Source organism: Tamandua tetradactyla, chromosome 5 (genome assembly GCF_023851605.1).
Source record: "Tamandua tetradactyla isolate mTamTet1 chromosome 5, mTamTet1.pri, whole genome shotgun sequence".
In the NCBI taxonomy this organism is placed as follows: Eukaryota; Metazoa; Chordata; class Mammalia; order Pilosa; family Myrmecophagidae; genus Tamandua; species Tamandua tetradactyla.
The window spans coordinates 56,900,115-56,916,306 of record NC_135331.1 but is presented as its reverse complement, the minus strand read 5'-3'; the positions used below and the strand labels follow the sequence as shown (position 1 = coordinate 56,916,306).

The 16,192-nt window shown below is 34.8% G+C and overlaps 1 protein-coding gene across 8 annotated transcripts in view; it reads left to right on the top strand.

Annotated features, from left to right (window-relative positions):
* The window catches only part of IFT80 (intraflagellar transport 80), a 157,019-nt gene that overhangs the window by 90,533 nt on the left and 50,294 nt on the right, over nucleotides 1–16,192 (top strand). For all 8 annotated transcript variants that reach the window (XM_077160923.1, XM_077160922.1, XM_077160920.1 and 5 more), the window contains 2 exons: nucleotides 4,885–5,064; nucleotides 16,043–16,161. In XM_077160923.1, the coding sequence (XP_077017038.1) occupies nucleotides 4,885–5,064; nucleotides 16,043–16,161 (299 nt within the window). The remainder of the gene's footprint in view (nucleotides 1–4,884; nucleotides 5,065–16,042; nucleotides 16,162–16,192) is intronic.

The window sequence follows — 16,192 nt, the reverse complement described above, 5'->3', positions numbered from 1 at the left end:
GAAAAGCAAGAACCTGGGAGAGAAAGAAGATGCCACCACATGCATTGCTATGTGATGAAAAAACTACGGAACCCCCAAAATTGCCTGGATCCTGGGAAGAAGCAAGCCTTCTAGCCTCTGAAACCATGAGCCAACCCATTGTATAGTATTTGTTTTAGTAACTAGAGAACTGATACAGTTACATTCAGAGTCTGTAGGAAACTAACTTACATTTTTGAAAATTGAAAATGATAGGAAATAATAATCAATAATTTATTCTACCTTTCATATGTGAACTACCCCCCAGGCTAACCAAATTGTGGATGCAGGGAAATTTCTCTTTGTAACACTATTGAAGCTAGTAAATGAAGAAAGAAAGACTATTACCATTTTGCAACCCCTAAGGAGTCAGTGGATCTGATAACGATCATCAATTGCTAACAGCATAAAAAAGCATTTAGACATTAAATGCTTCCTGATGGGAAGTATACAATACAACATCAGTATGAAGTAGTCTTGCCAAAAAAATAGAACCTAAATCTGATCAAGGCTCTAGATCTAGCTACCAATTTAAAGGAAATATAAAGACAGAAGAACATGCTAAATTACACAAGGAGATTGCAGATGGCAAAATCCAGACTGTGGGAAACTATAAGATAAATGGCATAGTTTCTTCAACAACAAAAAATTGTAAGAGGGAAGAAGACGTGAAAGGGTAACATACAGATTAAAAGAAACTAATAACCAACTGCAATGACTGTACCTTAACAAACTGTGAAAGAAAGGTCAATTGGAAAAGTTTGAACAGTAATTAATGAATTATTAATTTTTTTAAGTGTGATAATGTTATTGAGGTTAGGTTAAAAACAGTGTCCTTGGGTTTTTAATGATATATGCCAAAGTATTTATTGATATGCTGATGTGATATCCAGGATTTGCTTCAAAATAATCTTGGCCTGGGAGAAGTGGGTGAGGGAATAGAAGAAATAAAATTAGCCATAAAGTGATCATTTTTGGTAGGTGGAGATTCATTATACCAGTATTAAAGTGTTGTATCCAGATCAGTAGCTTCAGAATCACCTGACAACTTGTAAGAAATGCAAATTCTTGGTCTCCTTCCTGGATCTATTGAATCAGAAACCCTCTGGATGGGGTCCAGCAATCTGTTTTCCCAATCTGTTCAGGTAATTCTAATGCATGCTAAAGTTTAAGAACTAATGTTTTTTTTTTGCATGGGCAGGCACCGGGAATTGAACCCGGGTCTCTGGCATGGCATATGAGAACTGTGCCACTGAGCCACCATGGCCCACCTGAACTAATGCTTTAATTCTTCCTATTCCAGTTTATGTTTGCAATTCTAATAATAAAAAGTAGAAAAAGAAAAAAATTAATTTGATTATGTGTTAGTTTGGAAGCTGCTGGAATTCAATATACCAGCACTAGAATGGCTTTTAAAAAGGGAAATTTATAGGCCTAAGAGTCACCCCCAAGAGACCCTCTTTTGTTGCTCAGATGTGGCCTCTCTCTCCAGCTAATGCAATAAGCAAACTCACTGCCCTCCCCCTCTCTACATGGGACATGACTCCCAGGGTGTGGACCTTCCTGGCAACATGGGACAGAAATCCTAGAATGAGCTGGGACTCAGCTCCAAGGGATTGAGAAAACCTTCTCAACCAAAAGGGGAAAGAATGAAATGAGACAAAATAAAGTGTCAATGGCTGGGAGATTCCAAACAGAGTTAAGAGGTTATCCTGGAGGTTATTCTTAAGCATTAAGTAGATATCACCTTGTTAGTCAAGATGTAATGGAGAGGCTGGAGGGAACTGCCTGAAAATGTAGAGCTGTGTTCCAGTAGCAATGTTTCTTGAAGATGATTGTATAATGATATGGCTTTCACAATGTGACTGTGATTGTGAAAACCTTGTGCCTGATGCTCCTTTTATCTACCTTATCAACAGACAAGTAGAACATATGAAATGAAAATGAATAATAGGGGAAACAAATGTTAAAATAAATTTAGATTGAAATGCTAGTGATCAATGAAAGGGAAGGATAAGGCATATGGTATGTATGAATTATTTTCTGTTTTCGTTTTAGTTCTTTTTCTGAATTGATGCAAGTGTTCTAAGAAATGATCGTGATGATGAATATGCAACTATGAGATGATATTGTGAATTACTGATTATATATGTGGAATGGAATGATCATAAGTTAAGAATGTTTGTGTTTGTTATATATATATATATATATATTTTTTTTTTTTTTTTACATGGGCAGGCACCGGGAATCGAACCCGGGTCCTCTGGCATGGCAGGCAAGCATTCTTGCCTGCTGAGCCACCGTAGCCCACCCTATTTGTTATATATATTTTTAAATTAATAAAAAATAAAAAGGGGAATTTAATAATCTACAAGTTTACAGTTCTAAGGAAGTGAAAGTGTCCAATTTAAGGCATCAGCAAGAGGTTACCTTCATTCAAGAAAGGCCAGTGGATCTGAAACAGCTCTGTCAGCTAGGTAGTCACATGACTGGCATCTGCTGGTACCTTCCTCCTGGGTTCTGTTGCTTTCAGCTTCTGTTCCTGTTGGGGTTCCTCAGTTTGCTTCTCAGGGCTGGCTTTCATCTCTTGGCTTCCCTTGGCTCTCTCCAGGTTCTGGCTTGCTTAACATCTCATGGAGATGGCTGCTGGGCTCCAGGCATCTCCAAACATCTGTGTCTCTGTTCTCCAAGTATCAGCATCTGTGTCCATTCTGGGCTCTGAAGTTTCTGCCAGCTCTGTCATTTCTGACTCTCTCCAAAATGTTTGCTCTTTTAAAGGATTCTGATAAACTAATCAAGACCCACCTGGAATGGGTAGAGTCACATCTCCATCTAATCAAAAGGTCATCCCACCATTGGGTGTGACACACCTCTGTGGAGATAATCTAATCAAGTTTTTAACATATATTATTGAATGAGGATTAAAAGAAACAGCTGCCTCCACAGGATTGAATCAAGATTAAAACATGGCTCTTCTGGGGTACGTGATAGCTTCAAACCAGCATGGATGAATATAGGAAACCAAAAATTGCAAATAGCTAAGAGGCTGGTTTAGAAACTAAAACAAAGTCATGTGATTTTCTTAAGGGTTAGCAGGTAAATTAGCAAGGCATAAACAATGAGCCAACTGTTGATGGTCTTAAGCCAAATCACAAATTTTACTTTTCTTAGACCAGTGGCTCTATACTAAAATCACCTGGTGAACTTTTTTAAAAAAATCCAGTCCCTACCCCCCAGATATTCTGAATTTAATTAGCTTTAGGTTTTATTTTTTTTAAAGCTCCTTGACTATTACATAATTTTAATGTGTAGCCAATGCTGAGAACCAGCGTCCTAACTTGCTATCCATAAGATCACCCCCTTACCCAGTGAGTCTTATTTGGGGTGGGGCCCATGAATTTGCATTTCTAATATGCTCACAAGCCATACCTGCTAATGTTGCTAGTCTGTGGACCACAGTTAAAGTAACATTATCCTAAAGTAAGGGACAGTTTGGTTAAAGAGAGAGACATAAATATAATCTCTGTGTAAAATAGTAATCATGATATATTTCATAAAAGTTCTTGTTTAATTTGTCCAGCACAAATGAGTTAGTTTCATTTTATGTCAGAAGTAGAATATTTTTAATTTTTTGCGTTCCAGTCTTCTGCACTTATTTTTAAAAGATGAGTTCAAATATTATATATATTCCATTTTGAATTTATTCTTAATTTCATAAAATGATGGTTTTAATATTTTCATGCTGCTGATGAACAAAACTCATTGTTTGTGCATTAGCTCCTCCTTGCCTAACTTTGTTATAGGGCCTTTTACTTAATGTAACCATTAAGCAACAGTTGGTGATTTGAAGAAGAGGTGGTTGAAAGTTTCAGTGAGTAGTAGAGTCATTCAGAGTTTTATCCTATATATGACTTTTGCTGGAGATTTAAAGTCATGTTAAATAGTAGTGTGAATTAGTGAAGCTTTTTCTATATTTTTCTATTTTCTCCAAATTTGTTGTTTGAGTCCATGGATAATGATGAATATTTCTGAAATGCAGTTACATAAAAAAATATATATATATCTACACAAGAGCCAAAACAACAAAAAATCAAGACTATTTGATTGTAGGCTACGGTGTTGAAAGACTGGAAAGATAATGTATATAAGTTTAGTCAAATGAATTAACCATAATTTTCTTAGCAAATACATATGCTTCATTGGAGAAATGAAAGAAAATGTATATAATACCACCTTTCAAAAAAGTGTTTTTTCTTACTGTCTTATTCACACAAACACACAAGAATCTTCTTTACACTAATTGATGCTTCAGATATCTCAAGGAAACTTTCCTAGAGATAGGTTTTAGAAGACGTTATACTTACTACATTCTGAAAGAAAAACAAAGATAAAACATAGATACATTGGCTTATATTGTCATGTTTTAAGATATATTTCAGTGATATTATAGTTAGCTTATGTGTTTAGTTTCATTTTTTAGTGACTTTTTGAAATAGAGATCAAACTTTTAGATGTAGGAAGTATAGATATCCCTAAGAATTGATGTCTTTCTTTTTTTTTTTTTTTTACAGAATCTTTTGTATTTATCTATTCAGTACTATTACTTAATTGTAATAAGGTGAATTGAGTGTTTTTTTTGCAGTTTTGAGAGACTTCATACCTTGTTTTATCATGTTATTCTATTGTATACTTTAAAATTATGGCTGAATCTTTCACTTCAGTACACTACAAATTAAGAAAAATATTTTTAATAATTCTAGAATAAAGACATGTTCTTTAAAAAATTGTAATGTATTTATGCTCAATTTGAAGTTTGCTTAAAAATGTTTCTTCAGTAAGTAGATTTTTCTCTTCTTTCTTCCCCAGTGGTCTTATGCTTTAGAAAAGCCCAACACTGGCAGCATATTTAATATTGCATGGTCGATTGATGGCACTCAGATTGCTGGAGCCTGTGGAAATGGACATGTTGTTTTTGCACATGTGGTGGAGCAACGATGGGAATGGAAAAATTTTCAAGTAACATTAACTAAAAGAAGGACCATGCAGGTATGACTATGTACTGTTGTTGATTAAACTACTTTTTAGATTAGTTCACTCTATCATCATAAAATAGAAGTTTTTCTGAAAAATTATATTCAAATCACATTTATAATAATTGATTTGCATTATAAATATTTTAACTATGCTAGTAGTGAATTTTACATGACAAAGGATAAGAACCTTTCACTGATATAGAACTTGGCATGCCCACAGCTACTGCAAGTCATGGGGTTGGGGCAAGGATAATGAAACTTGAAGCAGTTAGAGAGTATGTGAATTCAGTTGAGGAAGAAGGGAAGAAGCTATGACAAAAAAGAAATAAGTTAGGTGATTTAATTCCTGGAATATACTCCAAAGCAGTCCTAACTTCCTAGCAACTAGCAAGATTAAATTATTTTATTTATTTATAATTGTATGAGTTTATTTCGCCTGGTTTAAAAATAGAAAATTCCTCTTAAAAATTACCTGAAGAAGACCAAAATGAGAAAATGACAGTCAGTACTTCTTCAGGGTTAAAAAGAAAAACAGGTAAGTATTCGATTAAGACAAGCAGATTGGAACTTCGCAGTGGGGTAGTATTAAAAGTCAGAGAACATCAGTGGGCAGGGTTATCCACTCAGTTGTAAGCTTTTTAAGAACACAAGAACTATATTCCACTCTTCTTTGTCTTCCCTTGCAGGCCTAGCTCAGTGCCTTGCATATAATAAGCACTAAATAAATATTTTATAAATTAGTTGAAGAAAGATAGTAGGAGGTGACTAAAGAAAATGTGCTGATGGCAAACCTTCTACCAAAGAAAGGGAGATGCTACCCTCTTCCTCCCCTTTTTATGTCATTGATTGCCTCTAGTCTTCAATAGTCAGAATTCAGACTATTTTAATTAATTTAAATATCGGAAGCATATGTCTTGTAATTTCTTGGGTGGGTCTATTAAAATATTCTGTTAGCTCATGGTATCCTGATTTTTATTTATTTATTTTTTATTTATTTTATTTGACAAACCAAAACAACATGCAAACATGAACATTCTTACCATACAAACATTCCATATATGGTGTACAATCAATGGCTCGCAATATCATCACATACTAGTATATTTATCACCATGGTCATTTTTTAGAACATTTGCGTCACTCCAGAAAAAGAAATAAAAAGAAAAAACTCATACATATCATACCCCCTACCCATCCCTCTCATTGACCACTAGTATTTCTATCTACCAATATATTTTAAGCTTTGTCCCCCTATTTTTTTCCTATACTTCTTACCACTCCCTTTCATTGATAACTGTTATTTCAATCTACTCAATTTATTTTAACATTTGTTCCCCCTATTATTTATTTATTTTTAATACTTATTTTTCACTCATCTGACCATATCATAGATAAAAAGAGTATCAGACACAAGGTTTTCACTATCACACAGTCACATGCGAAAGCTCTTATCATTATACATTCATCTTCAAGAAACATGGCTACTGGAATGCAGGTCTACAGTTCCCAGCACTTGCCTCTAGCCTCTCTAATACACCTTACACTAAAAAGGAGATATCTATATAATGTGTAAGAATGACCTCCAGGATAACCTCTTGACTCTGTTTGAAATCTCTCAGCCGCTGACGCTTGATTTTGTCTCATTTCTCTCTTCCCCCTTTTGGTCAAGAAGGTTTTCTCAATTCCTTGAGGCTGAGTCCCAGCTTGCTGTAGTTTGCTAGCTGCCAGAATGCAACATACCAGAAACAGAATGGCTTTTAAAAAGGGGAATTTAATAAGTTGGTAGTTTACAGTTCTAAGGCTGAGAAAATGTCCCAGTTAAAGCAAGTCTATAGAAATGTCCAATCTAAGGCATCCAGGGAAAGATACCTTGGTTCAGGAAGGCCAATGAAGTTCAAGGTTTCCTTCTCAAGTGAGAAGGCACATGGCGAACACAGTCAGAGTTTCTCTCTCATCTGGAAAGGCACGTGGTGAACACAGTCAGGGTTCCTCTCATCTGAAAGGCACATGGTGAGCATGGCATTATCTGCTAGCTTCTTCTCCTGGCTTCTTGTTTCATGAAGCTCCCTGGGAGGCATATTCCTTCTTCATCTCCAAAGTTTGCTGACTGGTGGACTCTGCTTCTCATGGCTATGTCGTTCCGCTCTGCTCTCTCTCAATCACTCTGGGATTTATCAGGGCATCACACTGAACAAACCTGCAAAATCTCATGCCTATTCATGGTTCCATGTACTTATTGTGTTCAATTAAACTGTCCATATAAGTTAAATTAGGAAATGCACTAGTCAAAATATAAATTGTGTACCAAATAAACATTTCTTGCTTTTGTTTCACACAGAAGTTGATGTTTTGAGATATGAATGACCATCTGTTTTCAGCACCCTATAATATTGACATTCCTTTGTTCTTCCTCATGCAAAAACATTTTTTAATTTGTACATTTAGTCACTATCATTGTACATTTTAGGCATTCCTAGATTATACCATTTCAGTCTTTATAGTCTATCATTCCTTCTGGTTTCATATGTGCTCCAGCCCTCCTCCCTCTATCATTCTCACATTCAGCTTCATTCAGTGTACTTACATTATTGTGCTACAATATGTGCTATCCATTTCTGAATTTTTACAATCAGTCCTGTTGCATAATTTGTATCCGTTCAGCTCCAGTTACCCAATCTCTACCCTGTTTCTGTCTCATGATGACCTCTGTTCTTAACTGAAATTCTCCAAGGTCATTCACTAATGTTAGTTCATATCAATGAGACCATACAGGATTTGTCCTTTTGTTTCTGGCTAATCTCAGTCAGCATAATGTCCTCAGGGTCCATCCACGTTGTTACATGCTTCATGACTTTATTCTGTTTTATAGCTGCATAATATTCCATCGTATGTATATATTACAGCTTGTTTAGCCACTCATCTGTTGATGGACATTTGGGCTGTTTCCATCTCTTGGCAATGACATTGCTGGATAATATGGCAATTCTATACTTAGCTTCCTGAGGAACCTCTATACTGCCTTCCATAGCAGTTGTACCATTTTACATTCCCACCAACAGAGGATAAGTGTGCCTCTTTCTCCACATCCTCTCCAGCACTTGTCATTTTCTGTTTTATTGATAATGGCCATTCTGATGGGTGTGAGATGATATCTCATTGTGGTTTTGATTTGCATTTCCCTAATAGCCAGGGAAGTTGAGCATCTTTTCATGTACCTTTAGCTATTTGTATCTCCTCTTCTGAGAAGTGTCTGTTCATGTCTTTTGCCCATTTTGCAATTGGGTGGTTTGTCTTTTTGTTGTTGAGTTGAACAATCTCTTTGTATATTATGGATACTAGATCTTTATCTGATATGTCATTTCCAAATATTGTCTCCCATATGTAGGCTGTCTTTTTACTTTCTTGACAAAGTTCTTTGATGCATGAAAGTGTTTAATTTTGAGGAGTTCCCATTTATCTATTTCTTTCTTCAGTGCTTGTGCTTTGAGTGTAAGATCTAGGAAACCGCCTCCTATTACAAGTTTTGTAAGATATTTCCCTACATTTCTTCTAAAAGTTTTATGGTCTTAGATCTAATATTTAGGTATTTGATCCATTTTGAGCTAATCTTTGTATAGGGTATGCGATATGAATCTGCATTCATGTGCAGATGCCCTTCCATTTCCTTAGGTCTTCTGTGATTTCTTTTAAGAATTTCTTGTAGTTTTCTTTGTATAGGTCTTTTGTATCCTTACTTAAATTTATTCCTAGATATTTTATTCTTTTGGTTGCAATTGTAAATGGTATCCTGATTTTTTATTTGGATAATATGGTCACCAGATTCATAATGATTAAGGACTATATGCTTTTTTCTTTGTTCTGTTTACTTATTTTTAAAGTTTTTAACTTACTGTCATGGATAACTTAGAACATATACAAATGCAGACAGAGAAGTATAATGAATAGCCATGTGTGTATCAACCAGTCAAACAACCACCAACCCATGATACAGCCTGCTCATCCATACCCGTATCTACTTTCCTCCTGCCCCATTTTGAAGCACATTCAGACATCATATTTCATCTGTAAGTTTTTCAGTAAATATAACTAAAAGATAAGGAGTCTTTTTGTTTTAACATAACCACAATACTATTGTCATGCCTTAAAAATAACAATTCCTTAATATTGTGAAATATCCAGAAGGTGTTCAAATTTCTAAATGTCTTGGACCTGTCAAGTTTTGAAAGTTTGTTCATTTGAATCAGGATCCAAATTTATTATATATTTACATGTTGCAATTAGTTGATATATTCTGTCTCTTTTAATCTATAGGTTCCCCTTCCATCTCTAATTTCCCCCTTGCAGTTTATTTGCTGAAGAAACAAGATTGTTTACCGTATAGAGCTTTCCACAGTCTACTTTGCCAATTGAATCTCCTAGTGTACTTTGACATGCTCTTCTGTCTTCTTTATTTCCTGTAAATTAATGGTTGGATCTAGATGATGATGTAAAAATATAATTTGGTAATTAACCAAAATATCATTTACCTTATTGTGTCCATGACTAAGAAAGCATTGTGAGTCCTAATCAGCTGTTTTGGGGGCACAATCAGTTTATTGGTATACTGCATATGGGCTCGTCAAAAAATTCTAGCCTTAATTTCACAGATGTCACAATATCTAGAAATATCTATAAAAAGAAGTTTTCTTTTTATTAAAAAAAAGGATCACCCTAAACAGTAGAGGATTTTTACATGTGATAAGAAGAACAATGGAGGTTTTAAAATGGCCTATTTAATCCAAATATCTTTGTACTTAAAATTATGTTTGCAAATAATTTTTTCCAAAGTTTTGGAAGCAGAACATAATTATTTTTTAAAGGAATTTTTACTTTTTCTCTCTCTAAATGATTATAAAAAAATTTTGTTCAATTTTTGCCAGTGTGAGTCTATCCAGTGTTTTTCCTTCAAATATTTTCATTCACTCATTCAGTGGCTATTTGATGAGTGATCCCTATGTGCCAGGCAGTGGGCTAGGCAATGGGGACTAAAATGGTTAGTAAGATAGCTTAGACCTTGTACTCCTGGACTTTCTAGACTAGTACCTTGAAAAAAAAAATTTTATATATATATATATATTTTTTTTTACCAATTCAACTCAAAGTGATTTAAAGTTAAAAAAAATGAAAAAAAAAAGCCAAAAAAAAAACCCAGACATTTATTAGTTCCTGTGAAATTAAGAGGTAGACTGACTTGAGCCATTGTTGGATTCGGAGGTTCAAATAATGTCAACAGGATTTTAACACTTTCTCTTCCTTGACTCTCCTTTTTTAAATCAGCTTTATATATTTATTTTTATTACCAACACCTTAAAATTTATTTTATTTTATATAGAAATTGTAGGTTTACAGCATAATCATGCAGAAAGTACAGAGTTCAAATAATCTACCCCCCAACAGTTTTCCATATTATTAACATTTTGCAATAGTGTGCTGCTACCTTTGTTACAATTGATGAAACAATATTATTATAAATATACTATTAACTATAGTCCATGGTTTACATTAGGATTCTCTGTTTGTGTTGTATAGTCTTCTGGTTTTTTTAAAAAATTTTATTCTAGTAACATGTATACAACCTAAAATTTCCCTTTTCAACAATCAGTGATGTTAATTCCATTACTACCATCCATTATCAAAACTTCTTCATCATCCCAAACAGAAACTCTTTATCATTAAGCAATACCTCCCCATTGTCTCCTCTTTGAGCCCCCTGGTAACCTCTAATCCACTTTCTGTGTCTGTGAATTTGTTTATCTAGATATTTTATATAAGTGGAATCACACAATATTTGTCCTTTTGTCTGTCTGCTTTATTTTTCAGAAGTATCTCACCCTTTTATGGCTTTGATAGAACCAGGTTTATAATCTCCCAGCTTCAAGTCCAACAGAAAAAATGCTTTTCTTTCCTAGTATATCCAGCAGAAGTCCCAGGATTCGGTCTTATATGCCAAATCTGGGTCAAATATACTTAGTCAGAGGAGCTGAGTCAACCCTATCTGAACCATTACACTGAGAATAGGAGAAGTAATGGTCCTCAAAAGGAAATGGAGGCATGCTTACTATAACAGACAGTAATTGATTCTGGGCAGACAAAAAAAAACACCAAACAACATATACATTATAGTGTATCCTTTTGGCTGTTTAGCAACCATACTATATTAATTATCTACTGCTGTATAATAAATAATACAAAAATTTAATAAAGAGCAGTGTTTATTATCTCACAACTAACTCCTGTGCAGACCTACATATATGGGTGGTTGTGGGCCTAGGAAGTTTGAAGAGCGATTTACAGGGTCACCAACTGCATTTATGCATGGCACAATTCTGGGGGCCACCAATCACATAAACCTAGAGTCGTACAGTACCCAGTCTGCACAGTTATAATACCTGTGGCCCTGCAGACAATGCTCAACCTTTTCACTGAAAGCTCTCTTCAGCTTCTTGTTTTAATTAAAAACCAGCTGATTCTTGAGACAAATATTTCCACCTACCCCAGCCTTCTCAAGTTGGGGTATTTTTCTTATAATCACCATGCATCACTGGATCTTGAGGTGGATTAGGTATCTTCCTTACTCGTCATTGCTGATTCTAGGCCGCTGGAACTTCTTCACTCAAAACTCCAATTCCTTTGAAGTACTGCCATTACATACTCCTCTCTTTGTAATGCTTGTTCCTAATTATTGAAGAGTTAAACAGACATACAGTGTCTTTTTCTTCACCAACATTGCTGGCATTTCTCTTTTTATTAAAACTTTTTTTAATTTCTAAAAGACAAAAACTATTTTCGCTTAACATAACTACAATAACATTTAACTTATCTCCAATTGTCTCATGAATGTCTTTCCACAGTATCAAGTTATATTTCCAATTATTCTAAATTTTGTAGTTGATTTGTTTGTTTTAGGAAAGTCTTCACATTGCATTTAGTTAATTTGTCTCTTTAAGTCTTTTTAAATCTGAAACAGTTTCTCATTATTTATTTACTTGTTTGTTATTTATTTATTAAAGAAACCAGGTCATTTATTCTGTTGAATTTCCTGCATTCTGGATTTACTTAATTGCATCCCTGTGTAATGATGACATTTTGCATGTTCATCTATCTCCTGTACTTCTAGTAGACTGGTTATTAGATTTAGAACCTTAATAAATATAAAGGCTATTTTATTGGTGATGCTATGAACTTCCTGTTTTATCACGTCAGAACTTCCATTTTTATCACAAAATGTCTGCTTGACTTTCTTTTAGTAATGTTAAGACTGATCAGTGAGTTCAGGTTTGTCAGCCTAATTTATCTTGTCTAGATCCATCTTGAAAATATTGTGTAGAACTATTATTTCATTCAGGGTTGCAAAATATAAAATGGTAATATTGTATTTCTATCATTCTTTCTGCTTGAATTCTTCTTTAAAAGACTTTGCCTTACCAGCTATTTAGTTACCCTGAGGTGAGACAAATACTGAATTATTTTCCTTTATTTACTGGTTTTCAATTGATAAGTTAGTTTCCTAGCATGCCCAATGGGTTTCTTTTTTCTTTTTGATGTGCCTCCCACATAAATGAATTTTTTTATCTATACATAAACGCATACAGAGGCAGATATGTGACATGTGTATCATAGGAAATTTTGTCCACAGTGGTTTTTTTCTGGGGGGATGGGAAGTGTATGGACTAGGAATTGAACCCAGGACTCATACATGGCAGGCAAGAACTATACCACTGAACTGCCTATGCACTCTGATGGGTTTCTTTTTGTTGTTGTTGTTTGTGTTATCCTTATGAACTCATGGATTTTAACATTTTTGATGTATTTAATATAATGAAGTCATTTTTTTCTTTAATACTCAAGTTGTCCCATCTTTTGCCAATTGACTATTGTATTTTTTAAATATGATTTCAATAGCTTCTTTGCAGTCTGGTGTGTATTTGTAAGCTGCCGGAATGTAATATACCAGAAACGGAATGGCTTTTTTTTTTTTTTAATGGAACAGCTTTTAAAAAGGGGAATTTATTAAGTTATAAGTTTGCAGATGTAAACCTATATAAATGTCCAAACTAAAGTATCCAAGTAAAGATACCTTTAATTCAAGGAAGGCTGATGGGTCGGGAACACTTCTGTCAGCTGGAAAGGCATGCTGGTCTCTTGCTCCTGTGCTCTGTTGCTTTCAGCCTCTGTTCTGTGGGGGTTCCTCACTTTGCTTCTCCAGGGCTGGCTTCCCTTGGTTTTCTCCAGTTTCTGTCTTGCTTAACATCTCATGGCGACATCTGCTGGACTCCAAACATCTCCAAACATCCATGTCTCTGTTCTCCAAGTGTTGGCATCTGTGTCAGCTCTGCTCTGAAGTTTCTGTTGGCTCTGTCATTTCTGTTGGCTGTGCCATTTCTGAGGCTTCTGTCATTTCTGTGGTTTCTCCAAAATGTTTCCTCTTTTAAAGGATTCCAACAAACTAATCAAGACCCACCTGGAATGGGTGGAGTCACATCTCCATCTAATCAAAAGGTTACACCCACAGTTGGGTGTGTCATATCTCCATGGAGACAAGCTAATCATAAGATTCCAACCTACAGTATTGAATCAGGATCAAAAGAAATGGCTTCTCCCACAAGATTGGATTAGGATTAATGCATGGCTTTTCTGGGGTACATAATACTTTTAAATTGGCACATGGTATGACAAGACATTCCAGTTACTCCTGAAGGGCGTGAAAATTTGTTTAACTTTTTTGAAGGCAAATTAGCAAAATAAATGTATGAAAATATAAAATGGGCATGTTCCTTAACCCAGCACCTTCATGACTCAAAATTTATCCTACCAGAAATACACAAGTATACAAAGATGTTGTTAACAAAATCAATAATAGTAGGAAAAAGTGAAACAGCCTAAATAACTATTCACGAATGGAATACCACACAGCCATGAAAGTGAATGAAGTGTATCTGTATATAACATGGAAAGATGGTAAGGATATATTGTTAGGTGCAAAAAGCAAGTTTGGGTAAAGTGCCTATGTGATATGATCCATTTTGGTAAAAACGAATCTAAAATATAAATTGTATATGTATTTGAATATATATTGTGAGAGGTCTGAACCAATAGACATCAAACTGTGAACTTTTGGGGTGAGATATGGAGCACTTTCTCTTTGTGTTTTTTATATTCTTATATTTGGAGTTTGCATTATTGAAGGTATTTACACTGGCTTGGAAGGATCTATCGACCCTAGAAAAGCCGTGTTTTAATCAAAATCCCATTTCGTAATGGCAGAATAATCCCTATTCAATACCGTATGTTTGAATCTAACTAGATCATCTCCCTGGAGGTGTATCCCAATCAAGAGTGGTTGTTAAACTGGATTAGGGGAGATGTGTCTCCACCCATTTGGGTGGGTCTTGATTGGTTTCTGGAGTCCTATAAAAGAGGAAACATTTTGGAGAATGGGAGATTCAGAGAGGGCAGAGAATGCTGCAGCACCACAAAGCAGAGAGTCCATAAGCCAGCAATCTTTGGAGATGAAGAAGGATAACACCTCTTGGGGAGCTTCATGAAACCGGAAGCCAGGAGACAAAGCAGGTGATGCCGTGTTCACCATGTGCCCTTCCAGCTGAGAGAGAAGCCCTGACTATGTTTGCCATGTGCCTTCTCACTTGAGAGAGAAACCCTGAACTTCATCAGCCTTCTTGAACCAAAGATTCTTTCCCTGGATGGATGCCTTTTATTGAACATTTCTATAGACTTGTTTTAATTGGGATATCTTCTCAGCCGTAGAACTTTAAACTAGCAACTTATTAAATTCTTTTTTTAAAAGCCATTCTGTTTCTGGTTTATTGCATTCCAGCATCTAGCAAACTAGAACAGTATTAAATATCAAAAACTTACCTGGTATCTATTGTGTGCTAAGCAGAAATACTTTCAAATAATTTATCACATTTAATCTTCACAGTAGCTCTAAGCCCTAGATTTATGATAAGTATTATTTTTATTCTGTTTTTTAAATGAGAATATCAGAAATTCATTGATATATTTAAAATAATCTTCACCAGTAGCTACCTTTACCCACAGCATAGCATTCTCTCAATCCTCACGTTAGCTTCTCCAGGCATTTTGGCCTCTTCCAGTCATCTGGATAGAATTACCAGATAGATTTTGGTACGAAAATAAGTATGAAACATTTTGCAGAACGTCTCAAGTATATAATGGGTTGTAGTCTCAGGAGTGTATTTCTGTCAGGTTTGGGTATATTCCTATACAAATGATAAATTAAATGGTAGTAAACCTTGGCTACTAAAAGCCTGTTTATTCCATATTGTTATGCCATGGGTTTAGGAATTAGAAAGAAGACATTTTCTCCTTTTAATTGGTTTCTTACTAATAACTTCTACTCTATTTTTGATTGTCAAAGTCATTATATTTCTATCTTTTTTAAAAAAGATTGTTACATTTCTTAAATTTTAAATTAAAACCTAACTCATCATTTGGGGCAGAAATTATATAGTCTTTTTCCAACTCCAGTATGCCACACTCTTAACTATCAGTACATTAACATATCATTCAGCTTGGCTTGCAGTTTAGCAATCCTTGTGATCCTTTTCACCTTATTTCTAAGAGGTTTTCTGTATCTGTACTTTTGTTGTTTGATTTTTTTTTTTTTTTTTTTTTTTTTTTTTTTTGATATAGACAGGCTCCAGAAATTGAACCCTGGTTTCCTCATGGCAGGCGAGAATTCTACCATGGAGTTGTCCTTGCACCACCCTGTTGGTTGATTTTTATCACCCAAGTATACCATATTACCCCTGTTTGTATTGAATTCTTTTGTTTTTTTTATAAAGACTAAGTAATCAAGAGTGTACTGAATTTTTGTGTTTTGAAATGTTGCCAGCTTATCTAATTAGGTACTGTTTAAAATTTTGATGTGTTTTTTATGTTTGTTGGTAATTTCATTTTTCCTTGTTTAGGTTCGTAATGTTCTTAATGATGCTGTGGATTTACTGGAATTCCGTGATAGAGTCATTAAAGCATCTTTGAACTATGCACATTTAGTTGTTTCAACATCTCTTCAATGTTATGTGTTCTCGTAAGCATCTTAAATTTCTTAAAAATCAAGT